Source organism: Indicator indicator, chromosome 14 (genome assembly GCF_027791375.1).
Source record: "Indicator indicator isolate 239-I01 chromosome 14, UM_Iind_1.1, whole genome shotgun sequence".
Taxonomy (NCBI): Eukaryota; Metazoa; Chordata; class Aves; order Piciformes; family Indicatoridae; genus Indicator; species Indicator indicator.
This window is the reverse complement of record NC_072023.1, coordinates 5,559,092-5,581,309: the sequence shown is the minus strand read 5'-3', so window position 1 is coordinate 5,581,309 and position 22,218 is coordinate 5,559,092. Positions and strand designations below refer to the sequence as shown.

At 45.7% G+C, this 22,218-nt stretch overlaps 2 protein-coding genes across 2 annotated transcripts; both read right to left on the bottom strand.

The window, feature by feature from the left end:
• Positions 1-395: 395 nt before the first annotated feature.
• DDX47 (DEAD-box helicase 47) lies at positions 396-8,656 on the bottom strand. The gene is made up of 12 exons (XM_054386735.1): positions 8,573-8,656; positions 7,880-7,973; positions 7,080-7,268; positions 6,332-6,403; positions 5,558-5,676; positions 4,776-4,847; positions 4,536-4,652; positions 4,183-4,329; positions 3,238-3,375; positions 1,865-1,935; positions 696-825; positions 396-602 (listed from the first exon to the last, which is right to left on the bottom strand). Exons 1-12 carry the CDS (start codon positions 8,654-8,656, stop codon positions 483-485), a joined length of 1,353 nt encoding a protein of 450 aa, XP_054242710.1. The 3' UTR covers positions 396-482.
• A 6,030-nt stretch (positions 8,657-14,686) lies between these two features.
• Positions 14,687-19,657, bottom strand: APOLD1 (apolipoprotein L domain containing 1). The gene is made up of 2 exons (XM_054386624.1): positions 19,474-19,657; positions 14,687-16,060 (listed from the first exon to the last, which is right to left on the bottom strand). Exon 2 carries the CDS (start codon positions 16,053-16,055, stop codon positions 15,315-15,317), a length of 741 nt encoding a protein of 246 aa, XP_054242599.1. The 5' UTR covers positions 16,056-16,060; positions 19,474-19,657; the 3' UTR covers positions 14,687-15,314.
• Positions 19,658-22,218: the final 2,561 nt, after the last annotated feature.

Below are 22,218 nucleotides of genomic sequence, written 5' to 3'. Positions count from 1 at the left end.
ACCAAGTAGTTTTAAAATTAAGCAAGATATATTTGGAGTTCTCCACTTCATATGTCCTTTCACCAAGGCAAGGGCATCACAGCTGTGCTGTGGAAACTCAGTTCTTTTAAATTTTTTCTCTTTTTTTTTTTTTTTTTGACAGACCAATCTGACCCCAGGTTGAGTTGGGCAGACAGACAGCTTGCAGCAATGGGAAAGCTAGACTCATGCTGCACCTCTTTGTGAACGAGCAGGGTAAGGCTACAGCTGTTTTCAGGTCCAGAGATGATGGTCTGGTGGCTCTGAAAGGAAGACTGGTTCCATGGAGCTACAATGGGCCAAGTTCAGTCAGTAACTGGTGAAGCAGAAGATGTTTTCCAGGTGGACTACCCAATTCCGTAAGCAGTCATGAAAAAATCCACTGGAGATGGCTTGGTAGACTGTTTTCACCAAGCTCACGTAGCCATAAAGAGAAAAATGTAAATGTCTGTCCAAATACTGAACTAGGCTTTCCTCTTCTTCTTCTTCCCACCTGCCACCTTATTCCTGATACCAATAGCTTCTTCTGTGTCGTCGTCATCACCTTTCCGAGATCGCTTCTTCTCTCCCTGCTCCCGCAGCTCCTGCAAGGTAATCAAGGGAATGACAAAGAGTCCTGGCACCTGAGCAAATTCAGACTCCAAGAGCAAGCAGAGGGACAAAAAGGCAGCACCCACCATTCGAGCAAATCTCTGGGCCTCAGCCACACGCTCCGTCAGCATCATAACCTCCTCCTCTTGCATGGGGAATGCTGGCAGCTTCTTGCCAATCAGGTGTTCTATGCGCTGGAAGAGCTCTACATCATACCTGAGAAAAGGCAAGACACCAGCTTAAAGCAGCCCTCCTCAAACTGCCTCAGCTGTCACCACCCACAGATATCACCACCCACAGGTATCACCCTTTATCTCTAGCCCACAGATATTGTTATCTTGCCCTGATGGTCTCACAAGCAACTCTTAACTGCAGCCATCATTTGGGATGGCTTCACTGACTTACTCAGCTCATCTTTGTCTAAAGTATTTGGAAAAGACTAAATAAAATATTTCAGTGTTTATCCAAACCTCCCCACATTTACTTAGCCAGCATTATATGTCATAAAGATCATAGAAAGGGCAGGACCTTAAAGAACATCTATTTCCAACCCCCTGCCATGGGTAGAGACACTTTCCACTAGAGCAGGCTGATCAAGGCCCCATCCAGTCTGGCCTCGAATACCTTCAGCAAGGGGGCATCCACAACTTCCCTGGGCAACCTGTTCCAGTACCTCATCACCCTCACTGTAATTTCCTTCCTAATATCCAGTATAATTCTGCCCTCTTCCAGCTTAAAGCCACTGCCCCTTGTCCTATCACTACAAGCCTTTGTAAAAAGCCCCTCCCCTTCTTTCTTACAGGCCCCCTTCAGGTACTGGAAGGCTGCTATTAGGTCTCCCAAGAGCCTTCTCTTCTCCAGGCTGAACAACCTCAACTCTCTCAGCCTGTCCCCAAAAGGGAAGTGCTCCAGCCCTCTGATCATCTTTGTGGCCCTCCTCTGGACCTGCTCCAACAGTTTGATGTCCTGCTTGTGTTGGGGCCCAGGAGTTGGATGCAATACTCCAAATGGTGTCTAATGTATTATACAATCAAGTTATAAACAGCTCTGCTCATTACATGACTGCTTCTAGAATTTATCTAGACTTTTCTTCCTCCTCACCCTGGGCTTTTAATTCTTTCCTCTTTAACTAAATAAATCCAAGTGGCACCTCAAAACAAAAAGCAGCATTTTCCTTTCACTTAGGATGAAATCAGATGTCTTCTGCTCTGAGATACAGCTGGGAAGATTAAGTCTGCCACATCTGAACACTTACTGTGTGACAAAGGTGATGGATTTGCCAGACCTCCCAGCTCGAGCTGTTCTCCCAACACGATGAATGTAATCCTGAAAACAATTTTCTTGATAAGCAATAAGATATGTGCACCAAACACACAAAAGAAGTTAGGAGACACCAGCCCATATCCTTTTTCTTTAGAAAAAGAACAGGAAAATGGAAAGACATATACAGCCAGGATTAAATACTCAGGACTGTGCACAGTATTGGCATTTGAGAAGATGCTGGCTTATGGGGGCGTATCTTTGGTTTTAACATTTGAAGTCTTCCTCAAGCAGAAGGGCATCTCTAATTATTCAAGACTGCAGGACAAAAGTTGTGATACATGACTTTGCTCATGAACTATCACTTGGAAAGCTAGTATTAAAGTGAGCCAATGCCTGCATTTTCAGTCTTGGGATCTAGTGCTCTACATAGTCTGTCTTCCAGACGAACCCTCTGGCAAGCAGATTTAAATTTGGCAAGCACAGCAAAAGGGAAAACAATCTGGAAGCATCTGATCTGTTAAGTGTCTTCTCTTTATATGGTTCTAGGCCATTTTCCAGATTCTACATTGCATTATGGAAATTAAAATAACCCCCTTCTCCATGCAGAGAGAAAGGAAGTATGCGAAGAAAGGGAACAATAGGAGAAAGGATGCATTCTGCAACATGGTTAGACAAGGAGAGGCACACAAACTGTAATGATTCATTTTTTTAACTTATAATGTCAAAAGCAGCATCTTCCAAAGAAGCAGCATTCTTCTTTTTGCAGTATGCAGTATCTTTGATGATGATGTTGTAAGGAACAACAGCGATTCCTGAAAAGCATGTTGATGGAATGCTGGGGAAAAGTCACACCCCTAAGATAATACTGTACTTTCAACAAGGTAAGAGTTTGTAATTCATTTTTTTTTCAATTTGCTCTGCTTTTGTGGTATGCAAGTGAAACATTAAAGGCATCTGTTCATTAAAGCCTCATTGAGCCTAATAGGACAATTTTTAGTTGTCCTTTTAAAATGTGAAGGCATGTGAATGTGGGTCACAAGAATAGAGATGGATTACCCTAAACCAGCAGTATGTTAAAACTATTTTCAAAGTCAAAAAGCCCTTTAATGTCAAAACCCATAATCTGAACAGAAATAAGGGCACGCAATGTGCCTCAGTTCACCTCTTCACTTATGAGGTCAGTTTTACAATCCAGATGAGGTCAACCAACTAAACTGAGATACCAACTCAACTGCAGATGTATCTTTTAAGTGTGAACTAAACTTCCAGTCAGCTGAATCAGAGAAGAAGTGCCTTTGTTCCTTTCAAAGCTTCACTATGCCTCCCCGTGACCACAGTTCTCAGGTGGCACACAGATTAGCTCACCTTAGAGTGCGTGGGAATATCAAAGTTTATCACCACATCTACATGTGGGATGTCCAAGCCTCTGCTTGCAACATCAGTAGCCAGCAGAATAGAACGTGCCTTTGCCTTGAACTTGTTTAGAGAGCCCAACCGTTTATTCTGGAAGAGAGAAGGGCAAAAAGGGAATGACAGAATAATGCTCATTTTGGTTAAGATGCTCTTGTTGAAATACTTGTGCTGAAGAACTGGGGAAGAAACTACTCAAAAAAAACCCAAAACCAAACAATCAATCACAGAATCAGTAAGGCTGGAAAAGACCTCAAGGGTCATCAAAGTCCAACGTGTCACCCAAGACCTCATGACTACTAAACCATGGCACCAAGTGCCATGTCCAATCCCCTCTTGAACACCTCCAGGGATGGTGACTCCACCACCTCCCTGGGCAGCACATCCCAATGTCTAACAACTCTCTCCACGAAAACTTTCTCCTCAACTCAAGCTTAAACTTCCCCTGGCACAGCTTGAGACTGTGTCCTCTTGTTCTGGTGCTGGTTGCCTGGGAGAAGAGACCAACCCCCACCTGGCTACAACCTCCCTTCAGGTAGTTGTAGACAGCAATGAGGTCACCCCTGAGCCTCCTCTTCTCCAGGCTAAACAATCCCAGCTTCCTCAGCCTCTCCTCATAGGGCTGTGCTCAAGGCCTCTCACCAGTTCTCTCATTTCTTTTTGAACTACTACAGAATCAGTGGCAGCATTCACATTAAATCTTTAGGGATCAGTCCAGTCCACTTAGCTGTGAAATACTCCTGCATGGTATTGTCACATCATAGAATGGGTTGGGTTGGAAGGGTTAGGGTTTAGGGACGCTTTCCACTAGACCAGGTTGCTCAAGGCCTGAGTATGGTGAAGCTCATTTCCCAAGTGGCAGGTCTCCTGTCTGCTCCATTCTGTGGAGCTGGCCCATACCTGACTCATCTGCCCATGGAGAGGAATAGCAGTGAACCCCAAGTTGCGGAGCAGCAGAGCAGTCCTCTGAGTGTTGTTACATGTGCTACAGAATATCATGAAGGAGTTCCCAGCTAGTTCATTCAAGATATAAACCAGATAGCTGTCCTGTAAAGAAACAGAGAAGAAAAAAAAAAAAAAAAAAAAAGAGAGGGGTGGGTCATTAAAAAAACAACAACAACAACAAAAACCCGAAACACATACCACAATAAAGACTTAAATATAAGCTAGAGAAAATGACAAGGTATTTGGCAGATGTGGGAACAGCAAGACAAGACACAACCAGAAGAGGGAAGAAACAGAAGTGGCATTACCTTGAATTTGGAGGGGATGAAAATGTAGTACTGCTGCAGTTTCTCAACTGTCTGATATTTGGAAGAAACAGCACATTTAACAGGATTCTTCAGAGCAGCACGCTGGAGTTTTTGCACCTGGGAAGGTCAATGTAATTAGCACTCAATGGGCAAAGATCTTCTCAGAAACCTGTATGATACTATCTAGTCAACAGCAGAGCCTGATGGAAGGAGAATTAAAGCAGAATACGCTGTTCTCACCTTCTTGGTCATGGTAGCAGAAAAGAGAAATGTCTTCCTGTCTCGAGGAATCACTTTTAGTATTTTATCCACCTGTAAAAACAGAATGGAAATGCTGAATGCAACAACAAGCAAGACATAAGCCTCCTCCAAACATAATAATTACCCAAATGAAGAGTAAGGTACATGTGCAACTTAAGAGTCACAGCAGGAACAAATTTCCCCACTTCTAAAGGTGTACGCTGATTAGGCAGTGCGAATTCCAGAAGTCCAATAGCAGTCAAATATCAGGCAATGTTCCTGCAGGAATGTGCGTATGATCCTGTTCTACAGTAACTACATCAATGTCAGAAGCTCCAGAGGAACCAGTAGATTTGAGATAAAATGTCTTCTGCTGTCTTGCAAGTGCTCTGCAGAACTCAGCAATGTTCTACTTCCACCATAGGGCTTTGTGCCATTATTATAGCTTAGTTAAAAATTGTTATTAACTTCTATAGACATAGAACAATAGAATAGTGGGGATTGGAAGGGGCCTCTGAAGATCAAGTCCAACCCTGCCAAAGCAAGATCACCTAGGGCAGGCCACACAGGAATGCATCCAGATGAGTCTTGAAAGTCTCTATAGAAAGAGACTCCACAACCTCTCTGGGCAGCAGCCTGTTTCAGTGCTCCATCACCCTCTCCATGAAGAAGTTTCTCCTCATGTTGAGGTGGAACCTCCTGTCTTCCAGTTTGTAAACATCTGAGTGCATACTATGTGACTCATTCTGGTGTTTCAAACTCTTCTTTTAGCAGATTTCTACCTCTGCCTCAAAATCCATGTTAAGGATCCGGTCGGCTTCATCCATCACTAGGAACTTCAGAGCTCGTAAATTGAAGCCTTTTGTGTTCTCCAGATGATCAACCAGACGGCCAGGGGTTGCTACCAACAAAATCACAGGATCACAGGATGTTAGAAGGTTGGAAGGAATCTCAGGACATCATCAAGTCCAACCCCCCAGCCAGAAGAGGACCATAGAATCTATGGCAGGTTGCACAGGAATGCATCCCAGGACCAAATTTGTAATGAAAGCAAAAGGAAAGATCCAGTAAGGCAAGAGAGTCATCCATTAAAGAAACTGAATTATGTGCCCAAGAGAAGCAAAGGCAGATTGCTTTCTGGAAAGGACTCTCATAAAAAGAGATCTTTGTTTTGAATTAAGCCTACTGCAATCAGATTCTCTGAAGAATGCCCTCCTTCCCACTCTCCCCCCCCAAAAAAAAAAACAACCAACAAAACCAAAGCAAAACAGACCATAAATTAGCTATACTTAGGAGACCAGCTTAAGGAAAAGGAAAAAGAAAAAAAACAAGCAAAAGGCAACCTAGCAGAAATGCTTTGGAATATGCATGTAGCAGCAAGGTTACTGGTGTGTAATTTAGAAACATTAACAAGCCAGTACTCAGATGCTGGGACAAAACACAAATGAAGGATGTACTCTCACTTCCTCAACTGCACAAAACCTTTTGGCATTCTTTCTTTGGACAACTGCAGTTTGATAATATTCACACCTTGTATTCCCGGCACACTAACTTACCAATTATAACATGTGGTTTCTTGGCTAAGGCCAGGGATTGAGACATTGAGTCAATTCCACCCACAATAACAGCTGCAGGACAAATAGAATATAGTGAATCTCTCAGGGTAGTGACAGTCATCCCCTGTCACCATAGTGTTTCTTCCTGCTCCCTGCCACCCACAAGAAGTCTGTACAGATGAAAGGGTACTTATCTTTATGAGAATCCACTTTATTTTAGCACACCTGACCTTCCCAGGCCTTTTAAATTACCTCTTAAATTAAGCCCTTAATGACCCTGAATATTTTGTTTTCAGAACTGAAGAGCCACACATACAATTTATTCCTTGTAGCTTAACTCAGCAGCAAAAAATCCAGGAATTCCAAAAATACCCACAAAGCTTTTACATTTTTAAAGAATATTTAAAGAGCCAGCACAGTCTGAAGGAAAGGTTAAACTGCATCACACTATAGAGTAGAGCTCTATGCAATTTCACTGGACACAAAGTTACTATTGGGAAGAGTCTCTTCTACTTGTACCTTTAACTGTTTGGCCATAAAATGCAGAAGAGCTCCAGACTACTCCAGAAGGAAAGATCATGCAGTCTTTCTTTCCAAGAAAAAAAGAGAGACCAGATCTCCACCTTCCAGCATCACAAGCTTTTGTTGATCCCTTCATGCAAACCCTCTCTACTTTTTCTTTTGCAACTGAGAACAAGATAAACTTCAGTGTTCAGGAAAATTGCTCCAATATCACAAAACTACTTACTAGTGTGGACACCAATGGAAGATCCAAGAGCTTCAAATTGCTCTGAGATTTGGAAAGCCAGCTCCCTTGTTGGTGTAAGGATGAGAGCAAATAACCGCTGTGGTGTGTCCAGCAGTGCTTGAAGAATTGGCAGTGCAAAGGCTCCTGTTTTTCCAGAGCCAGTTTCTGCCAGTCCAATGATATCTCTTCCTACAAGGAGCAGCACAGAAGGTAACAACTGTTACAAATCTAGACCAGAGAAAGAAGCCTCTAAAGCACTCGTGCAATAAAGCACAAGAGTTCCTTAAGGAGGTGAAAAAGTGAGATATATAAAGGGTAAAGAACAATAAAGGGCTGAACCAAAGAATATCAGAACACCTCTGCACCTTTTTTTGAGTGTGACTATGTTTGTACAGTTACCATCTTGATCCTCTTCTTCTCTAAACTTCTGTCAGTACACAGGTTTTCATACAATTTTTAGATTCAAAGAAAGATTTATTTTTTTACTTTATTATTTCTCAAACCTGTCAGTTTACAGCTTATTGGTTCTATCTGGATAAGTACTGTAGAGCAGCTGTTGCTTGTTTACTGTCTTATAAGGAAATAAACTTGAGTGTTTTAAGGCTTGGGTTATATGAACCACAAGACAACAGCATTATCAAACCCATATTTCACTAAACACAGACTATTTGTAGACAGAGATCTTCAACAATGAAGTGAGAATACTCTCATCCCTGACACCTACTTCTCACTCAGCAACATTTGTCCACATAGAGCTCTTGAGGCATTCCCAGATTCAGGATCAGAGAAAGACTGCTCACCTTGGAGAGCCACTGGAATAGCTTCAACCTGGATCTTTGTTGGTACCTTCCATCCTAACTGGTCACAAGCTTCACATAGGACATCTGTCACTCCCTGAATATTAGTGAAAAGGAAAACAGGTATCACCAAGAAGACTTAAATCATAAAGTTAAATACAACCTGCAGTAGAACCAAACTTGTCTCTAGCAAAGAAAAACCCCATCAGGCCTTCAATACTGCATGAAAGGGCAGGCTGCTCCATACACATTCAACCGCCTCCTTTCCCCTCTAGGAGCATCCTGTGAGCGTGAAAAAAACGAAAACCGCTGGCCAAGTTAACAACTGAAAATACAGGCAGCTGGCTAAGGAGCACAGCCCGGGGCAGCAACGCCAACCTCCCCGGAGCAGAGACTGAACTTCCCAGACCTCCTGCCTAGGCACCGCACCACGCCCGCGGATCGACGCATGGACGGCAGCACACGTTGCTTGCTCCGGCCGCACCGGCGGCTCCGCCGGGCCTGGGGCCACAGCCCGGGGCCACGCCACGACGGGGCAAGCACGACGGGGCGGAGCGAGGCGGTGCGGCGTGGGGCACAAACTAGCAACACGGGTTTGTGCCAGGAGCTCCCCGTCCTCCCACCCCGGCGTGATACGCGGGACGGGGACACGGAGGAGAGAGCAGCAGGGGCAGAAGTGCCTCTACCCCATCTCACCAGATCCTTGAAGCTCCGCGGCTCTTCCACCTCCGGTTCCACCACTGCCTCCGCCGCCTTCCCTTCTTCATCTCCTGCCGCCATCTTGGCCTGTCCGGTTCTGGGGCCGCCCAGAGCACCCTGGGAGCTGTAGTCGGCTTGAGGGGGTGATAGGATGTGCGGTTCGGAGGACAGAGTTAATGGGAAAGGGGCTGAGGAGGCTGTGCAGAGCACCCTGGGAGCTGTAGTCGTCTTGAGGCGGTGATAGGATGTGCGGTTCGGAGAACAGAGCTAATGGGAGCGGGGCTGAGGAGGCTGCGCAGAGCACCCTGGGAGCTGTAGTCGTCTTGTGGGGGTGATAGGATCTGCAGTTCGCAGGACAGAGCCAAAGGGAGTCGCGCGTGGTGCCCGGTGCTGTCGGGGCGGCCGCCTTCGCCGCTGCTCTCGGCGGCTGGAGCCGGGCTGGAGCTTCGGGAGAGGCGGGCAGTCTGCTGCAGCGAGGTACAGGCTGTGTCATTTCCCTGAAGTCGGAAGGTGCCTTTCTGCAGACGGAGTTCCTCCGAGCGCAGCTTGCTGGAATGTGGGTGTAAGTCTGGGGGTACCCAGTGCTGTCGGTTTCTCCTTTCCGGGTGCAAGGAACGTTTGTGAGTTGCCTGTTTGTGGAAATGTGCTGATTCTGCACGAGGTCGTTGTGCATCAAAAGCAGTGTGGGCAGCAGGCCCACGGAGTTGATTCAGCCTCTCTCCTCAGCTCTGGTGAGTCCTCACCTGAAGTACTGAGTCCAGCTCTGGAGCCCCCAACACAAGAAACACATGGACCTGTTAAAGCAGGCCCAAAGGAGGCCACAAAAATGATCAAAGGGATGGAACACCTCTCCTATGAGGAAAGACAGAGAGTTTGGGTCCTTCAGCCTGGAGAAGGCTCTGAGGAGACCTTATTGCAGCCTTCCAGTGCTTGAAGGGTGCCTATAGTAAAGGTGAGGAGAGACATTTTAGCAGGGCCTGTTGTGATAGGACAAAGTGTGATGGTTTTAAACAAAGAGAGGGGAGATTTAGGGTAGATAGAAGGATGACATTTTTTACCATGAAGCTGGTGAAAGTGGAACGTGTTGCCCAGACAGGTGGTAGATGCCACCTCCCTGGAAACATTCAGTGACAGGCTGGATGGAGCTTTGAGCAACCTGATCTAGTTGAAGATGCCCCTGCCATGTCAGGGGAGTTGGACTAGATGATCATTAACGATCTTTTCCAACCTAAACCATTCTATGGTTAAGCAGCACACTTGAGGAGGCCTTTCTTCTGAATGTCTTCAGCTCTTGTTTTCTTTAAACTTAATTTGGCTTGTGCTTCTGCAAGGGGGATTGATTCATGTGACAAGTGCTGTGCTTTGCTGAATTGGAAACTGTGGGTGGGTTTTCACTGAAGTCTGGAGAGCTCTCCAAGGAAGGAGAAGTTAGGAAGCTGTAGCCACCTGTGTTGACATAAAAGCACACTGACTTGGTTGTGTGAAAACCTGCCTGCTTGGCATTAAGCCCAAATGGCTAAGCCCCTGTCCTGCAACTCAGCATTTGCATTGCTTAGGCAGTGTGGAGGGTGATATTCTGTATTCATAAATTCTGCAATTGTAAAAGAAGATAAAATGAGCCAGTCAGGCACAGAAATACAATATATTTCAACTTGTATATATAGTACATATAAATAATATATATAATACATATAAATACATATAATACATATAAAGAGCAAATTAACTTTCTCAAAAGCACTGACATGAAACATTTTGAAGTGCTAATGAAGGGGGGTGTGTGGAAAAGTCAAGAACTGTCATTGTTTCACCTTGTTTTCCTGTTTATGGTGATTGCCAATGTGCAACTTGGAAGTGCCAGAAATACATAAAATAAACTGTGGCAACTCACATCATGAAATGAGAGGACAGGGAATGGGAATAGATGCAAACACTCTCCCAGCTCTCTTGATTTCTGCTGTTGTGACTCAGGCAGGGAGCCTACAAGTGTACAGTGAGAGGTGAAAATGATGGATTTAGTGTCCTTTTAAGGGAGAGCAGCTGCAAAATAATCATGTCATGGTGGTCATTCCAGAGCTTATTGGGTTTTGTCTGCTCTGGGTGTGGTCTCTCTGACCTGTAGTCCCAGTGCTAGTTACAGCTAGGTGAGCCTCATTTGTCTCAGGAAACAAGATGCTAACATATCCAACAATTCAGCCTTTGAAAGGACAGGAGAGCCAACTGCAAAATGGAACTTGTGACTGCTTTGATGTCCCTCTCTTGCTGTGTGGGAAGCCTGTCTGGGTGTGCTCAGGGTGGAAATGCTGATGTACCTGAGCATCTGTCGCTGGATTCCAAGCATGGCATTTCCTCTGTTCCCAGAACAATGAGGAAAGTGAGAGGAAATCCAAACAAACTCTCTGCATGACAGAGAAAGGAGAGGAAACCTGAAACAATTCACTGGGCAGCATTGGAAATGAAACTGCTGCATCCCACTGAGCTCAGGAGCAATGATTTCAAAATATTTAGAAACCAAACCAAACCAAAACCAACCCAATAAAAAACACACAGAGTGTAGTGTGATGGTTTGACTAGTTATGACTGTTAGTTTCAAAAATTAAAGCAATCTGAGCCATGAGCTTGTTCTATATCATCCAGTGCTAAAGGTTAAGTCTGGCTTAGCACGTAGACATGAACCCTTGTGAGGGTCATGGGAATGCCTCAGGAAATAGAGTCAGGGGATGTGGCAGGAAGTCACTGCTTGTGATTTTTTGTTGAACTGGTTGCCCATGCACCTTAGCTGCTGTTTTGTTGGGGAGCAGGGTGGAGCAATTCTGCTCTGGTGAAATTCCAATTCAGCTATTTTCCTTTTGTTGATAGATGTATTTGAATAAAAGTTTCCCTCTGTCCTGAACTGCTGTTGGGAGCACTCATGTGAGATAAAATAAAGTACTGCTTTTAAATAGTGATTCCCTTTTGTGCTTTTCATCACAGGACACTGCAGATTATACTGCATTTAGAAATGTTCATTCTAGGGCTTTTAGACTTGTCCAAATATGTTCCTAGCCCTACTGCAGGCTCAGCCCTACTGTTACAGGCTCAGTCTTTCTTGGAGCGGGGGGACAGGATAGGAGCACCAACAGCAGATGGCTTCTAGTGCAGGTATAATGCTAAATATTTCTTAAGGGATGCATAATAAGACAAGATAGACAGGTGTATGTTCTCACTGCTAATGGTAAATGGTCCTGTCTACCCACTGGGATGCCCAGAGAGAGGCTATTGGGATACCCTGACTCCCTGACTGTACTCAGGCTCCTCTGTCATAGACAGCTTTTGTTATAATTTTAAAACCTCCTGTGGTTTTAAAATTAACAAAAGTCCAGGCTAAACAGAAAATCACACATGTACCCTTCTTCCCCCACTGCCCAGCTACCAAAGGAAGGGTCTCACCAACACATCTACTACTTTGAAAGGTAATTAACATAACTACTAGCAAAAAAGATGCTTATCAAAGATACTTCCCTCAAAGGTTGCTTGTGACTCTAAGGGAGTCACAGTATTGGAACTAAACCAGTGCTAACACTAGAGCAAGGCACTCCCCTGTCCTGGGGCATGTCAGTTGCTTCTGATTCTTTCTTGATACCAGGTGTGGTGCTCCTACCACTGTGAGCTGTTTCAGGGAGTGAAAGGAGTAAGAAATTAATCTTACCCTCATATAGGGTAGATTTCCACCAGCCAGTGCACCTCGGAGAACTGGCTCCCCAGGGTATCACAGGAGATTCTGTGCTGAGAAAGGACAGCATGCTCAGAGCTAGGTGAGGAGAATCCAACTACCTCCTACTCTGTCTTCTGGCTGTTAGATCAAGAGTAGCTGAGAGGCTCAGACTTAGATTCACAGGGCCACCTGGTTTAGAAGCTGTCCAAAAGCACTGGATGTGTTTTGGAGCAGACTGATTCATACAGCTCCTCTGTCTCGTGAAGGATTGCAAATTTTCCAGCCTGCAAATCTCACTGTCTGCCTGAACCTCCATTTACATTCTTAACAAATGAACTTGGAGAGTGCAGTGGCTGAGACCTGGCCAGGAGAGTGTGGCACCTTGGTTTCAATTACACTTTCACAGCAGCACTGTGCAACAACTCAAATCCTGACTTTGAATGAGAGATTAATCTAGGGAAAAACAGAACAGAGGCAGGAATATTTTTGTGGGTTTTGTTGTGGGTTTTGCTTTTTTTTTGGCCAGTGTGGCTTGGACTGGAAGCCAAAGTATCTGATTTGTCCCCAGCTGCTGAAACAGTGGCATTGATTGCAGTGCAGGATTGTGCTGAGCAGAGCAAACCAGCCCTCTTGAATCTCTAAGCTATCCAATTCAGATCCTTCTGAATTAGTTTGAATTAGAACAGATGATATTGTTCATTCTTTTGTTGTTCCCTGTCTGTAGACAAAGCTGCACTAGCAGCTGGAGGGGAGGTAGAAGTACATTACATGATTTTCCGTGAAAATAAACCCAGCCATCTCAGAAGCACGGTTAAGTCAGAACTGATCAGGTGAAGGTTGCTGGTGATATGCTGGGGCACTAGGAAAATTCTGCATCATGTCTGCTTTTGCAGAGTGTGCAGTTCACACTCCAAACCCACACATGCTTGTTCACACACATGCATGTCAGAGCTCGACATCCACCGTGTACATGGGCTGATGTGCACCCCAGGATCTACACTCACACAGACATGAACACACCCCCCCATACACAAATGCCAGCTGTGTGACCTGGAGCTGATGACCTCTCTTTCATTCTTGCCTTCAGTACAAGGCAAGCTGCTCATGTGGATTCCCTGGCTCCAGTAGATTGAACAGGATGATCCAAGGGGTGAGAATGTGTTCACATGCAGGTGTGCAGAGAGACACTGACACGAAAGTGCTTCATATTCATTTAATCAAACCAGCAGTGTACTTAGTCATTTCTGACAAACAGGCACAGGCATTGCAAGCCTGAGTCACACTCTGAGGGACTAAAGCTTGTGTTCTTCTGTGTTAAAACGAATGTTGATTTCATGAGAGGAAGAGACAAAAAGGACAAAGATTCAAGCTTTGTGAGATGGAGTGTGGCTCTTCTTAAGAGCTTACTTGCTGTTACAGAATTCAGTGTTGTTTGGTTATTTTTGTGATCATTTTGATTTGTGCCTCTGCAGGGGAGTTTCCCCTTATCCACTGGGACATACTGGTGGAGGTGGAGTTATCCCTGCATTAACTCCTCTAGTTGTCTCAAGCTAGTTTCTGGGGTCTTTTCCTTATACCTCTTCCAGGTACAGACACCTTCCCCATCATCACAGTACTTGAGCACTTTTCAGTATTTGTCCCAGGAATATCCTTGTGAAGTAGGGAAGTGCTACTATCCCCATTTTTGGGGAACCGAGGCACTGATGGGTCAAAAAATCATGAAGGGCATATCTAGCAGAACAGTCACTTGAAAGAGGGTCCCTTCCTCCTGCTTTTTAAGTGCCTTGCTATTGAATCACTCTCTTTCTCTGAGCCCCTCTAGAGTATTAGTACCAATATATATTTTGCTAACATGAAGCTTTCCCTGGTAAGCACTACGCTAGGAGTAGTCTCCATGAGTGCTGCCTCCCCCTTCACAGGAAAAAAACCCTGTGGGTCTCACAGGCTGCTCAACTGCATGGAGAGTGGCACCTACACCTCTCAGATGTGGTCTCTTCACAGGTGGGCTCCAACTCAGAGCAGTAGCACCAACCTATGCTTCCCTCCCTGCTGCAAAAGATAAAGCTGCTTTCTTCCACCAGTGCCCTGAGGCAGACTCTGGTTCCAGGCTCCCTGTCCTTCTCCCTGTTTTGGTTCCTAAGATCTGTCACTGGTTGACAGAGCCTCACCTATTTTATAACTATCAGCATTCAGGCCATGCTTTCCTTTTCCTATAGTGACTTTCACTCCCTCACAGCCAAAGAACAGGTAACTTGCTCTCACATGCCACAGACTTGCTTTGCCTCTAAGAGGAGCTGCTTTCCTTTGGAGCAGAGGCCTTCTTTTTAAAAGGAAAAAAATACATCTTTAAATACAATTAAAAAAAAAAACCCACAACTTAAAATAATCTTAATGTAAATAAATAGAACACAAACATCACAGTTCTGAGCCTGGAGAAGTTTCTTCAAGAAGCATAACAATTTCTGGCCCTGCTATTTCGCCTTGGGGTGATGAGCCATCCATGAAGTCTGTCATATCTGGAGCTGCTTCCTTCAACAGCCTTTCCAGATGTACCTTGGTAACCAGACTGTACTCTATTGGAAACTGCTGCCTTTTTTGGGGAGGGTACCTCAGCCCTTTTATTTACAAACCAGGTTCAGTCAGAACCAGGAATGCAGGGATTTCCTCAGCCTCCTGACCTGCTTCTTTTTGCTGCCTTGGCTAAGGAGAGCTGGAGAGGAGCTGGGGAAACATGAGGCTGAGGAACAGCCACCTAAGCCTGCATTCAGGCTCTAGGATCTGCTGCTCTGTGCACAGTAGTCTACGTGTCCATCATAACCTCCAACCTGAATCGTGGCTACTGTCAGTTGGCAGTGTGTGTGGGAGCTTTAGCTTCTTATCAGGAAGGAGTTTGTGTTTAGATATAGATAAGGCACAAGAGAGATATTCACACCTGTGTGGATCAGCACCACCAACAGTACAACAGCAACAGGCAGCAGTGCTGTTGGTAACAGTTAATAATTTAATGTTTCCAAGCCTGGGTTTAATTATGGGGCAAAGCCTGTCTCAGCTGGATGATCTTGGGATCTCAGCAGTGGTTACAGAACCCAAATTGAGTCTCCTCATACATTGAGAAAGCTCTGTCCTAGACTCCAGAAGTTCACAGACTTCATCCATTGCCCTGGTGCAGGTCTCGAGATTGGCTGCCAGCTTCTGGATTTTGGCCTTCAGCACCGCTTGGCTGACTTTTGTGACCTCCTTTGTGTATTCCGGCACGAGGAAGGCGTGGGAGCCACAGAAGACCATGAAGCAGACGGAGTTGTACAGGGAGATGGAGGCCCTCTTCTCCGATTGGCGCAGCGTGGGGTCCCCGGGGCCCTGCCCCCGGCGAAGGAACTCCAGGCAGCCGAGGATTTCCCTCATCTGTTTCCGACAAGTCATGGCGATTTCCTGCACCTTCCTCACCTCTCGGGAATTGCAGAGCACCGAGGAGAGATCGGAGGTGATGCTGACAGCCCCGCCAGCAGCAGCCAGACCCAGGCCCACAGCCGACGCCAGGAGAGAGGCTCCCAGGGTGGCCGGGCTCAGGGACAGCCCCACGATGGCCGTGACCGCCCCCGCTGCGGTCAGCGTGCTGCCGCTCACGTTGGCGATCAGGGACCTCTTGCGGAGCTTGCTGAGTTTGCGAGCTGCCTTGTGAAGGTGAGCGATCTGCCCACGCAGCCTCCGTCTCTGATCCAGCAGCGAAATGTGGAAGTGGTGTGTGGGGTCTGGTGTTTGGGGAAAGGCAGCACCGTTTCTCTCCATGGCCTCTGTCCAGAAACAGAAAAGGCTGGGTTAGGATTTGTGTTTAATAAAACCAATGAGACATGCTCAGCCTAGGCCAACATTTCAGGGATGGCATTCAGCCATTTTTTTCTTTTCTTCACTGAGCTGTGTGAAGAATTTGCTGTCTGCACACATGTGCACACTCACGTACACATTCACATACACTCACGCACTCACGTACACACTCACACACACTCACACTCATGTATGTACACCTTGAGTACTGTGTCCAGTTCTGGGCTCCTCAATTTAAGAAGGACATTGAGATACCTGAACGTGTCCAGAGAAGGGCAACAAGGCTGGGGAGAGGTCCCAAGCACAAGCCTTATAAGGAGAGGTTGAGGGAGCTGGGGGTGTTTAGCCTGGAGAAGAGGAGGCTCAGGGGAGACCTCACTGCCCTCTACAACTACCTGAAAGGAGGTTGTAGACAGGTGAGGGTTGGTCTCCTCTCCCAGGCAACCAGTGGCAGAACAAGAGGACACAGTCTCACACTGCACCAGGGGAAGTTTAGGCTCGACATGAGGAGAAAGTTCTTCACAGAAAGAGTAATTGGCCAGTGGAATGTGCTGCCCAGGGAGGTGGTGGAGTTACTGTCCCTGGAGGTGTTCAAAAAAAGATTGGATGTAGTGTTTGGAGCCATGGTTTAGTTGTCAGGAGGTGTTAGGTATTAGGTAATAGGCTGGACTTGATGATCTCTGAGGTCTTTTCCAACCTGGTTGATTCTGTGATTCTGTATATGTACACATACACACTCACACACATACACACTCACACACATACACACACACATACACACTCATGTACACACATACACACACATGTACACCAACAGCACCCTGGCCTGGATCAGCAATAGTGTGACCAGCAGGAACAGGGAAGTGATCAATGCCCCTGTACTTGACACTGGTGAGGACACACCTCATGTATTGTGTTCAGTTTTGGGCCCTTCACTACAGGAAGGACATTGAAGTGCTGGAGGGAGTCCAGGGTTGGTGAAGGGTCTAGAGAACAAGTCTGATGAAGAATGTCTGAAGAAAATGGGATTGTTTAGTCTGGAGAAAAGGAAGCTGAGGGGAGACCCCATTGCTCTCTACAACTACCTGAAAGGAGGTTGGAGTGAGGTGGAAGCTGATCTCTTCTCTTTAGTATCAGGTGGTAGAAGAGGAAATCATAGAGTCATAGAATGGTCCAGGCCAGAAGGGACCTCCAAAGGTCATCCAGTCTGACCTCCCTGCAGTCAGCAGGGACATCCCCAACTAGATCAGGCTGCCCAAGGCCTCATTGAGTCTTACCTTGAATGTCTCCAGGGAAGGGGCCTCAACCACATCCCTGGACAACCTGTTCCAGTGTTCCACCACTCTCATAGTGAAGAACTTCTTCCTGATAGCCAGTCTAAATCTGCCCCTCTGTAGTTTGAAGCCATTGCCCCTCATCCTGTCACTGTATGCCCTGGTGAACAGTCTCTCCCCATCCTTCCTTTAGGTCCCCTTCAGGTACTGGAATGTCCTGATATTGTGCTAGGGGAGGTTTAGTTTGGATATTAGGAAAAGTTTCTTTACATAAAGAGTGGTCAGGCATTGGAACAGGTTGCCCATGGAGGTGGTGAAGTCACTGTGCCTGGAGATGTTCAATAAATGTGTAGACATGGCAGTTTGGGATGTGGATTAATGGCCATGGTGGAATTCAGAGGATCTGCAACGTTCAAGGATATTTTTCACATGAAAAGGCAGGATCTGAGAAAATGAAAGCCATCCATCCTAGGTTGCTATTTAGAGGTCATTTTCCATTGAAGGAGGATAGAGGGAAGCTGCTGAGGGGAGTCAAGGTCTGGATTTTCCATCTAGAATGTGAGAAGCTCCTTGATGCCTCAGATGTGTATTGTGAACATCCTTCCTTTCTTTAAGCCTAAGCTGCTCAAGGTCCTGCAGCATTTTTTGCCTATTGTAACCTGGCGTCAGGGTCTGGACAAAGATGGGAAACATTGTTCTGTGGTGGATCCCCAGTGGCACAGAGGCCTGTGGACCTTGTTTAAAAGGTTCATGAAGGGGGCATCAGCAAAGCAAGCCCACTTTCAAAATGTACTCCCTTGGGGATGGAGGAACAGGAGAAACACAGAGGCCTATGAATATAAAAGGCTTGAAAACTGCTGGTTATGGCAACCATCCCTGGCAAGATAGCAGGAGAGCATTTTCCTTTCTAGAGGGTGAATATTCAGGGTTTCAGTGCTGGGCAATCTTTGCTTTCTTAGTTCTTTGCCATGAGAATCAAAAGAAATGTTCCAATAAGCATTTACAGGTTGCTGTAGGGCTGCAAAGTGGTTTACAGTATCCTTAAGCTTACCTACACATTGGACAACTGAGACAAGGGAGGTAACAGGAGCAGTGTAGCATTGCCAGTTGTTTGATGGGACCAGAGATTTTGTGCTCCACAGCATTACACTGTGCACAAGGCTATGCTGCCTCTGCACCTAGCAAAGTCTATCCACAGAGCTAGGAAGCTGCTTGCAGTTCATAATGCCCTTATAGCCAAAACAAGTCTCTGCAGCAGAAAGACCCTGTCCTAGAGCCAGCTAAGCAGAATCATTCTGCAGCCACTTTTTTACTTTGTCTTCTGTACTGTGTGAATTTCAGGTGCCTGGTTCCTCACATGAGCACACTATATAGCTGGGATCCTTGGGGCTTTCATCTGCAGAATCCTCTTGTATTTCAGAAGGAGGAAACCTCCTACCATAAGGAGTCTCTCCATCCTGAAGTAAGTAAATAATCTCACTGCAAGTTTTTTCCCTGTCTACCTGTCCTAACCCACCTCATGTAGAATCCTTTAGGACCTCCTCCTATGTCTTTCAGAACAATGATTCTCCCCCAACCCCCCCTTGGTATCATTAGGCCATTTGAGCCACTTAGTACATTGTGATTTTCTTAGCTGGAGTCATAGTATCCTCATATTTTTAAAACTGTGTAGTCAGAAATTAAGCAGAAAGTACAAGGACTAACATGAAGCTAGATGGATACTGGCATTGAAATGAACAAAGACCATATCATCAGTAACTTAACAGCAGATCAATATGAAGATCATTAAATATATTGGTTCCTGTAGACTCTTAATTTGTTCTGCAGATTTTCTTGCTGAGAAGAGTCTCAGGTAACAACAGCAAGCACCTCACTGCATTTAGTAGAACAACCGTTCAGTATATAGCTTAAGCTGCATAGCTTTTGAATACACCAATTTATGCCAACATAAAGGAAAATAAAACCAATTTCTGCTTTTAGAGAATAAAAAAAATCTCCCCCCACAATAGAGGTACACATGAGCCCAAAAAAACCCCTGAGAATGATTTCCTAATATAGCACTCGAAAAGACTCAAAAAAAAAAAAACCAAACCCAGCTTCAAACTTACCTTTACTTTCCAGCTGACCTCCCCACAGACAAATTCTGATCTGTTTCTGGAGGAGACCAATTTATAGCTCCCGTGGACCAATTGCTGCGATGGGAATGCTTTGCCTCATACTGGGAGTTTGCTGTTTCCTGCTCTCCCTGGTGCAGGAGGATGTGACACACTGGAAAGTGACCTGCGGGACGGCGAGCACACATCATGCTCAGGAAACCATCCCTGCGAATGAACATTGTGTGTTAGCTTTTCCTGAAGTGTGAGGGGGAACAAAAAAAAAAAAAAAAATCATTTAACATCTCAGCCTATTCCTGGAGCTGAGCTAGTGCAGTCATGCCCCCCACCCCCTACCCCAGGGAACAGCTGCCTTTCCTTTCCCTGAAATAGCCGCTGACTTTACTCTATGCTGGAGCAGCCAATTACTTGATGAATGAGGTTTCCCCCCACCACACTTCCAAAGCCAGTGGAGTATCAGCCAGCCAGCTGCTTCATTCAAGGCCAGTATACTTTTAAAATCCCAGCTCTGGGACAAATCTCGTGTGTGACTGGTTGGAGCACAGCAGTGCTGTGTGAGAGCTGGAGCGGTGTTCCACCCCATAAAAGGGAAGCAGCTCTACCGTGAGTGGAATGCTCTGAATTCCCAACTCTTCTCCTTCTGAGCAGATAAAACTGTGCAGCATCCTGCAAAAGGATCTCCCTGTGGCTTTGCTCTGTTTCTTAACCACAGACATCAAGATGGTTGAGAAACATCCCTGTTTTCCTAAGATGCCTGCCTAGCAACCAATGCTAAGTAAGGAAGGATCATTGGGATCCCCTCCTTTGTTGCCTGCTATTGCCTGGCAGTTGTGCCCACATACAGTTGTGGCCAGAGGAAGGAAGTGATGAAGATGTTGGGGAGGTATATCCTAAGTGGCACTCCTGGTGCTGCCTTTCACACTGAGCCAGGGCCAGCTTTAGTCAAAGACAGATTCTTTGAATGGGTTCAGGAAGATAGGACTTTTTTGGTGGCACTGAGTGGTACAACCCACTTTAGACCATGTGTCCTTACTGTCACAGGGCCTGTGCAGAAGTTGTACCTGAAGATGGGGAATTTACTTTTTTGCTTGGTGACTTCTTACTCTTCAGGTCTGTTTGCTGACAGGGAACCTCTGATTGTAGCCTAGTATCTCCCTGGCCTGGTGAATCTGAAAGCCACCTAGCTGTCACAGAGTGAAGAGGCTTTACCTTTGAATGTGTGAGATGTGTAGCCATGGAATTGCTGGAGATGAACATAGGAAGGGACAGCAACTGACAGGCAGCAGGCAGGGAGATGAGAAAGCTGAGACCATTAATTTTCAATGGCAGCTTGATTTTAGATCACCTTAAAATGACTGTGAAACAGTATGTCAAGTGTTTTGACAGGGGTGGACCTGCATGAACAAATAAATAAATAGCAGTGAAGAGCTACTTCAACCTGTCACAGACCTGAAAAGAGAAAACATTGTTCTGCAGATGCTTAAATAAGCAGTCTTGTCTGTTACACTTTGTACATGTTGCACGTTAACAGGAAGATGATTTTGACCCTGAAGGAAACAGTACTTTAGCCCTTCCCTTTGTTTTAGCAAGCATATGCTTGAATTCAAGCCCATCTGCCTTGGCAAAGGTTTGCAATTGAATGAAACAAGAATTGGTTTTCACACGTTCCCCAAAAAAATAGGATTTTTTTTTTTTTTAATGTAACTGCATCTGTGTTAGGACTTGTGCCAGTAAAGATGTCCTTGCTAGAACAGGGAGTTTTGGTAAAAAAAAAAAAAAAAGAATTAAGAAAAGGGGAAAAAATGTCTAGAGTGAGCCTGAAAAGATGACAGAGTTTTGGTTTCTCTTCTTTTCTCAGTGCTCTTCCTTTAATATACTCATCTGCCAAATATTCTCAGGAACCCCTGCAGTGCTTAGTGCGTGGGCAAGGACATCATTAGAAGACAGAAGAGACAATTCACTTTTTTCTTTTTTTTTTTTTAATAGTATTTCCTCACAGTGTTTCCTGGACACTGAGAGACCTGCGCTTGATAGAGGACAAGATGTTGGTCTTAGCCTAGGAGGATTTCTCACAGGGATCATCCCTGGGCTCCTTCATTGTCTAAAGAGACAACAGTGAGGTACATACCCAAAAAGTAAGGCCTTCTGATGAGGAGCTACACAGGTCAGCTTCATTTTTACAAAGAAATGTGTATTAGAATAAAACCCCATTATTTCCTGGGGAGTTGCCCTACAGCAGTATGCTGTGATCTGGTTTTGTCCCTGCTGAGACTCTCACAAGCATCCCTTTGGTGACAGTGCTGCTCTTCTCTCCCACTGATAGTTACAGAGATCTTTTCCAGCAAAGGTGAGCAGGTAGGAGTCGGGGCAGGATGGGACAAAAGCATCTCCTCTGAGCACCTCCCAGGGACTGAGAGGATTTCAGTGCCCTTAGTGCATGTGCCCAGATGTGAGCACATCTGCTGACTCACCAAGTGGGTTCCAGGGCCTGCTTGGAATGAATCCTAACCACTAGGCATCTCAAGACTTGTGGGGCAGATCTGACCTTCACTGGGCAATCCTGAAAGCTGTCAAGGGCCTCACCATCCTGCCTGCTGTACATTTTCACCTGACCTTTCTGCCACTGCAGTCTTTTCATCCTTGGCCTGTGAAATGCTTGGGCTTGAAGGTGGAAGGGGCATAGCAGATGTTTCACAAATACCCTGGCCAAAAATGGTTCCTCTGCTCCACCCTTTCCCA

Excerpts from the sequence above, each read along its gene's own strand:
- APOLD1 (XM_054386624.1), bottom strand. The coding sequence starts at position 16,055 with ATGGAGAGAAACGGTGCTGCCTTTCCCCAAACACCAGACCCCACACAC.
- DDX47 (XM_054386735.1), bottom strand. The coding sequence starts at position 8,656 with ATGGCGGCAGGAGATGAAGAAGGGAAGGCGGCGGAGGCAGTGGTGGAA. Across the intron at positions 1,936-3,237 it reads ATATTCCCACGCACTCTAAG|GATTACATTCATCGTGTTGG; the intron begins GTGAGCTAATCT and ends AATTGTTTTCAG. Across the intron at positions 603-695 it reads CCCAGAGATTTGCTCGAATG|GAGCTGCGGGAGCAGGGAGA; the intron begins GTGGGTGCTGCC and ends ATTACCTTGCAG.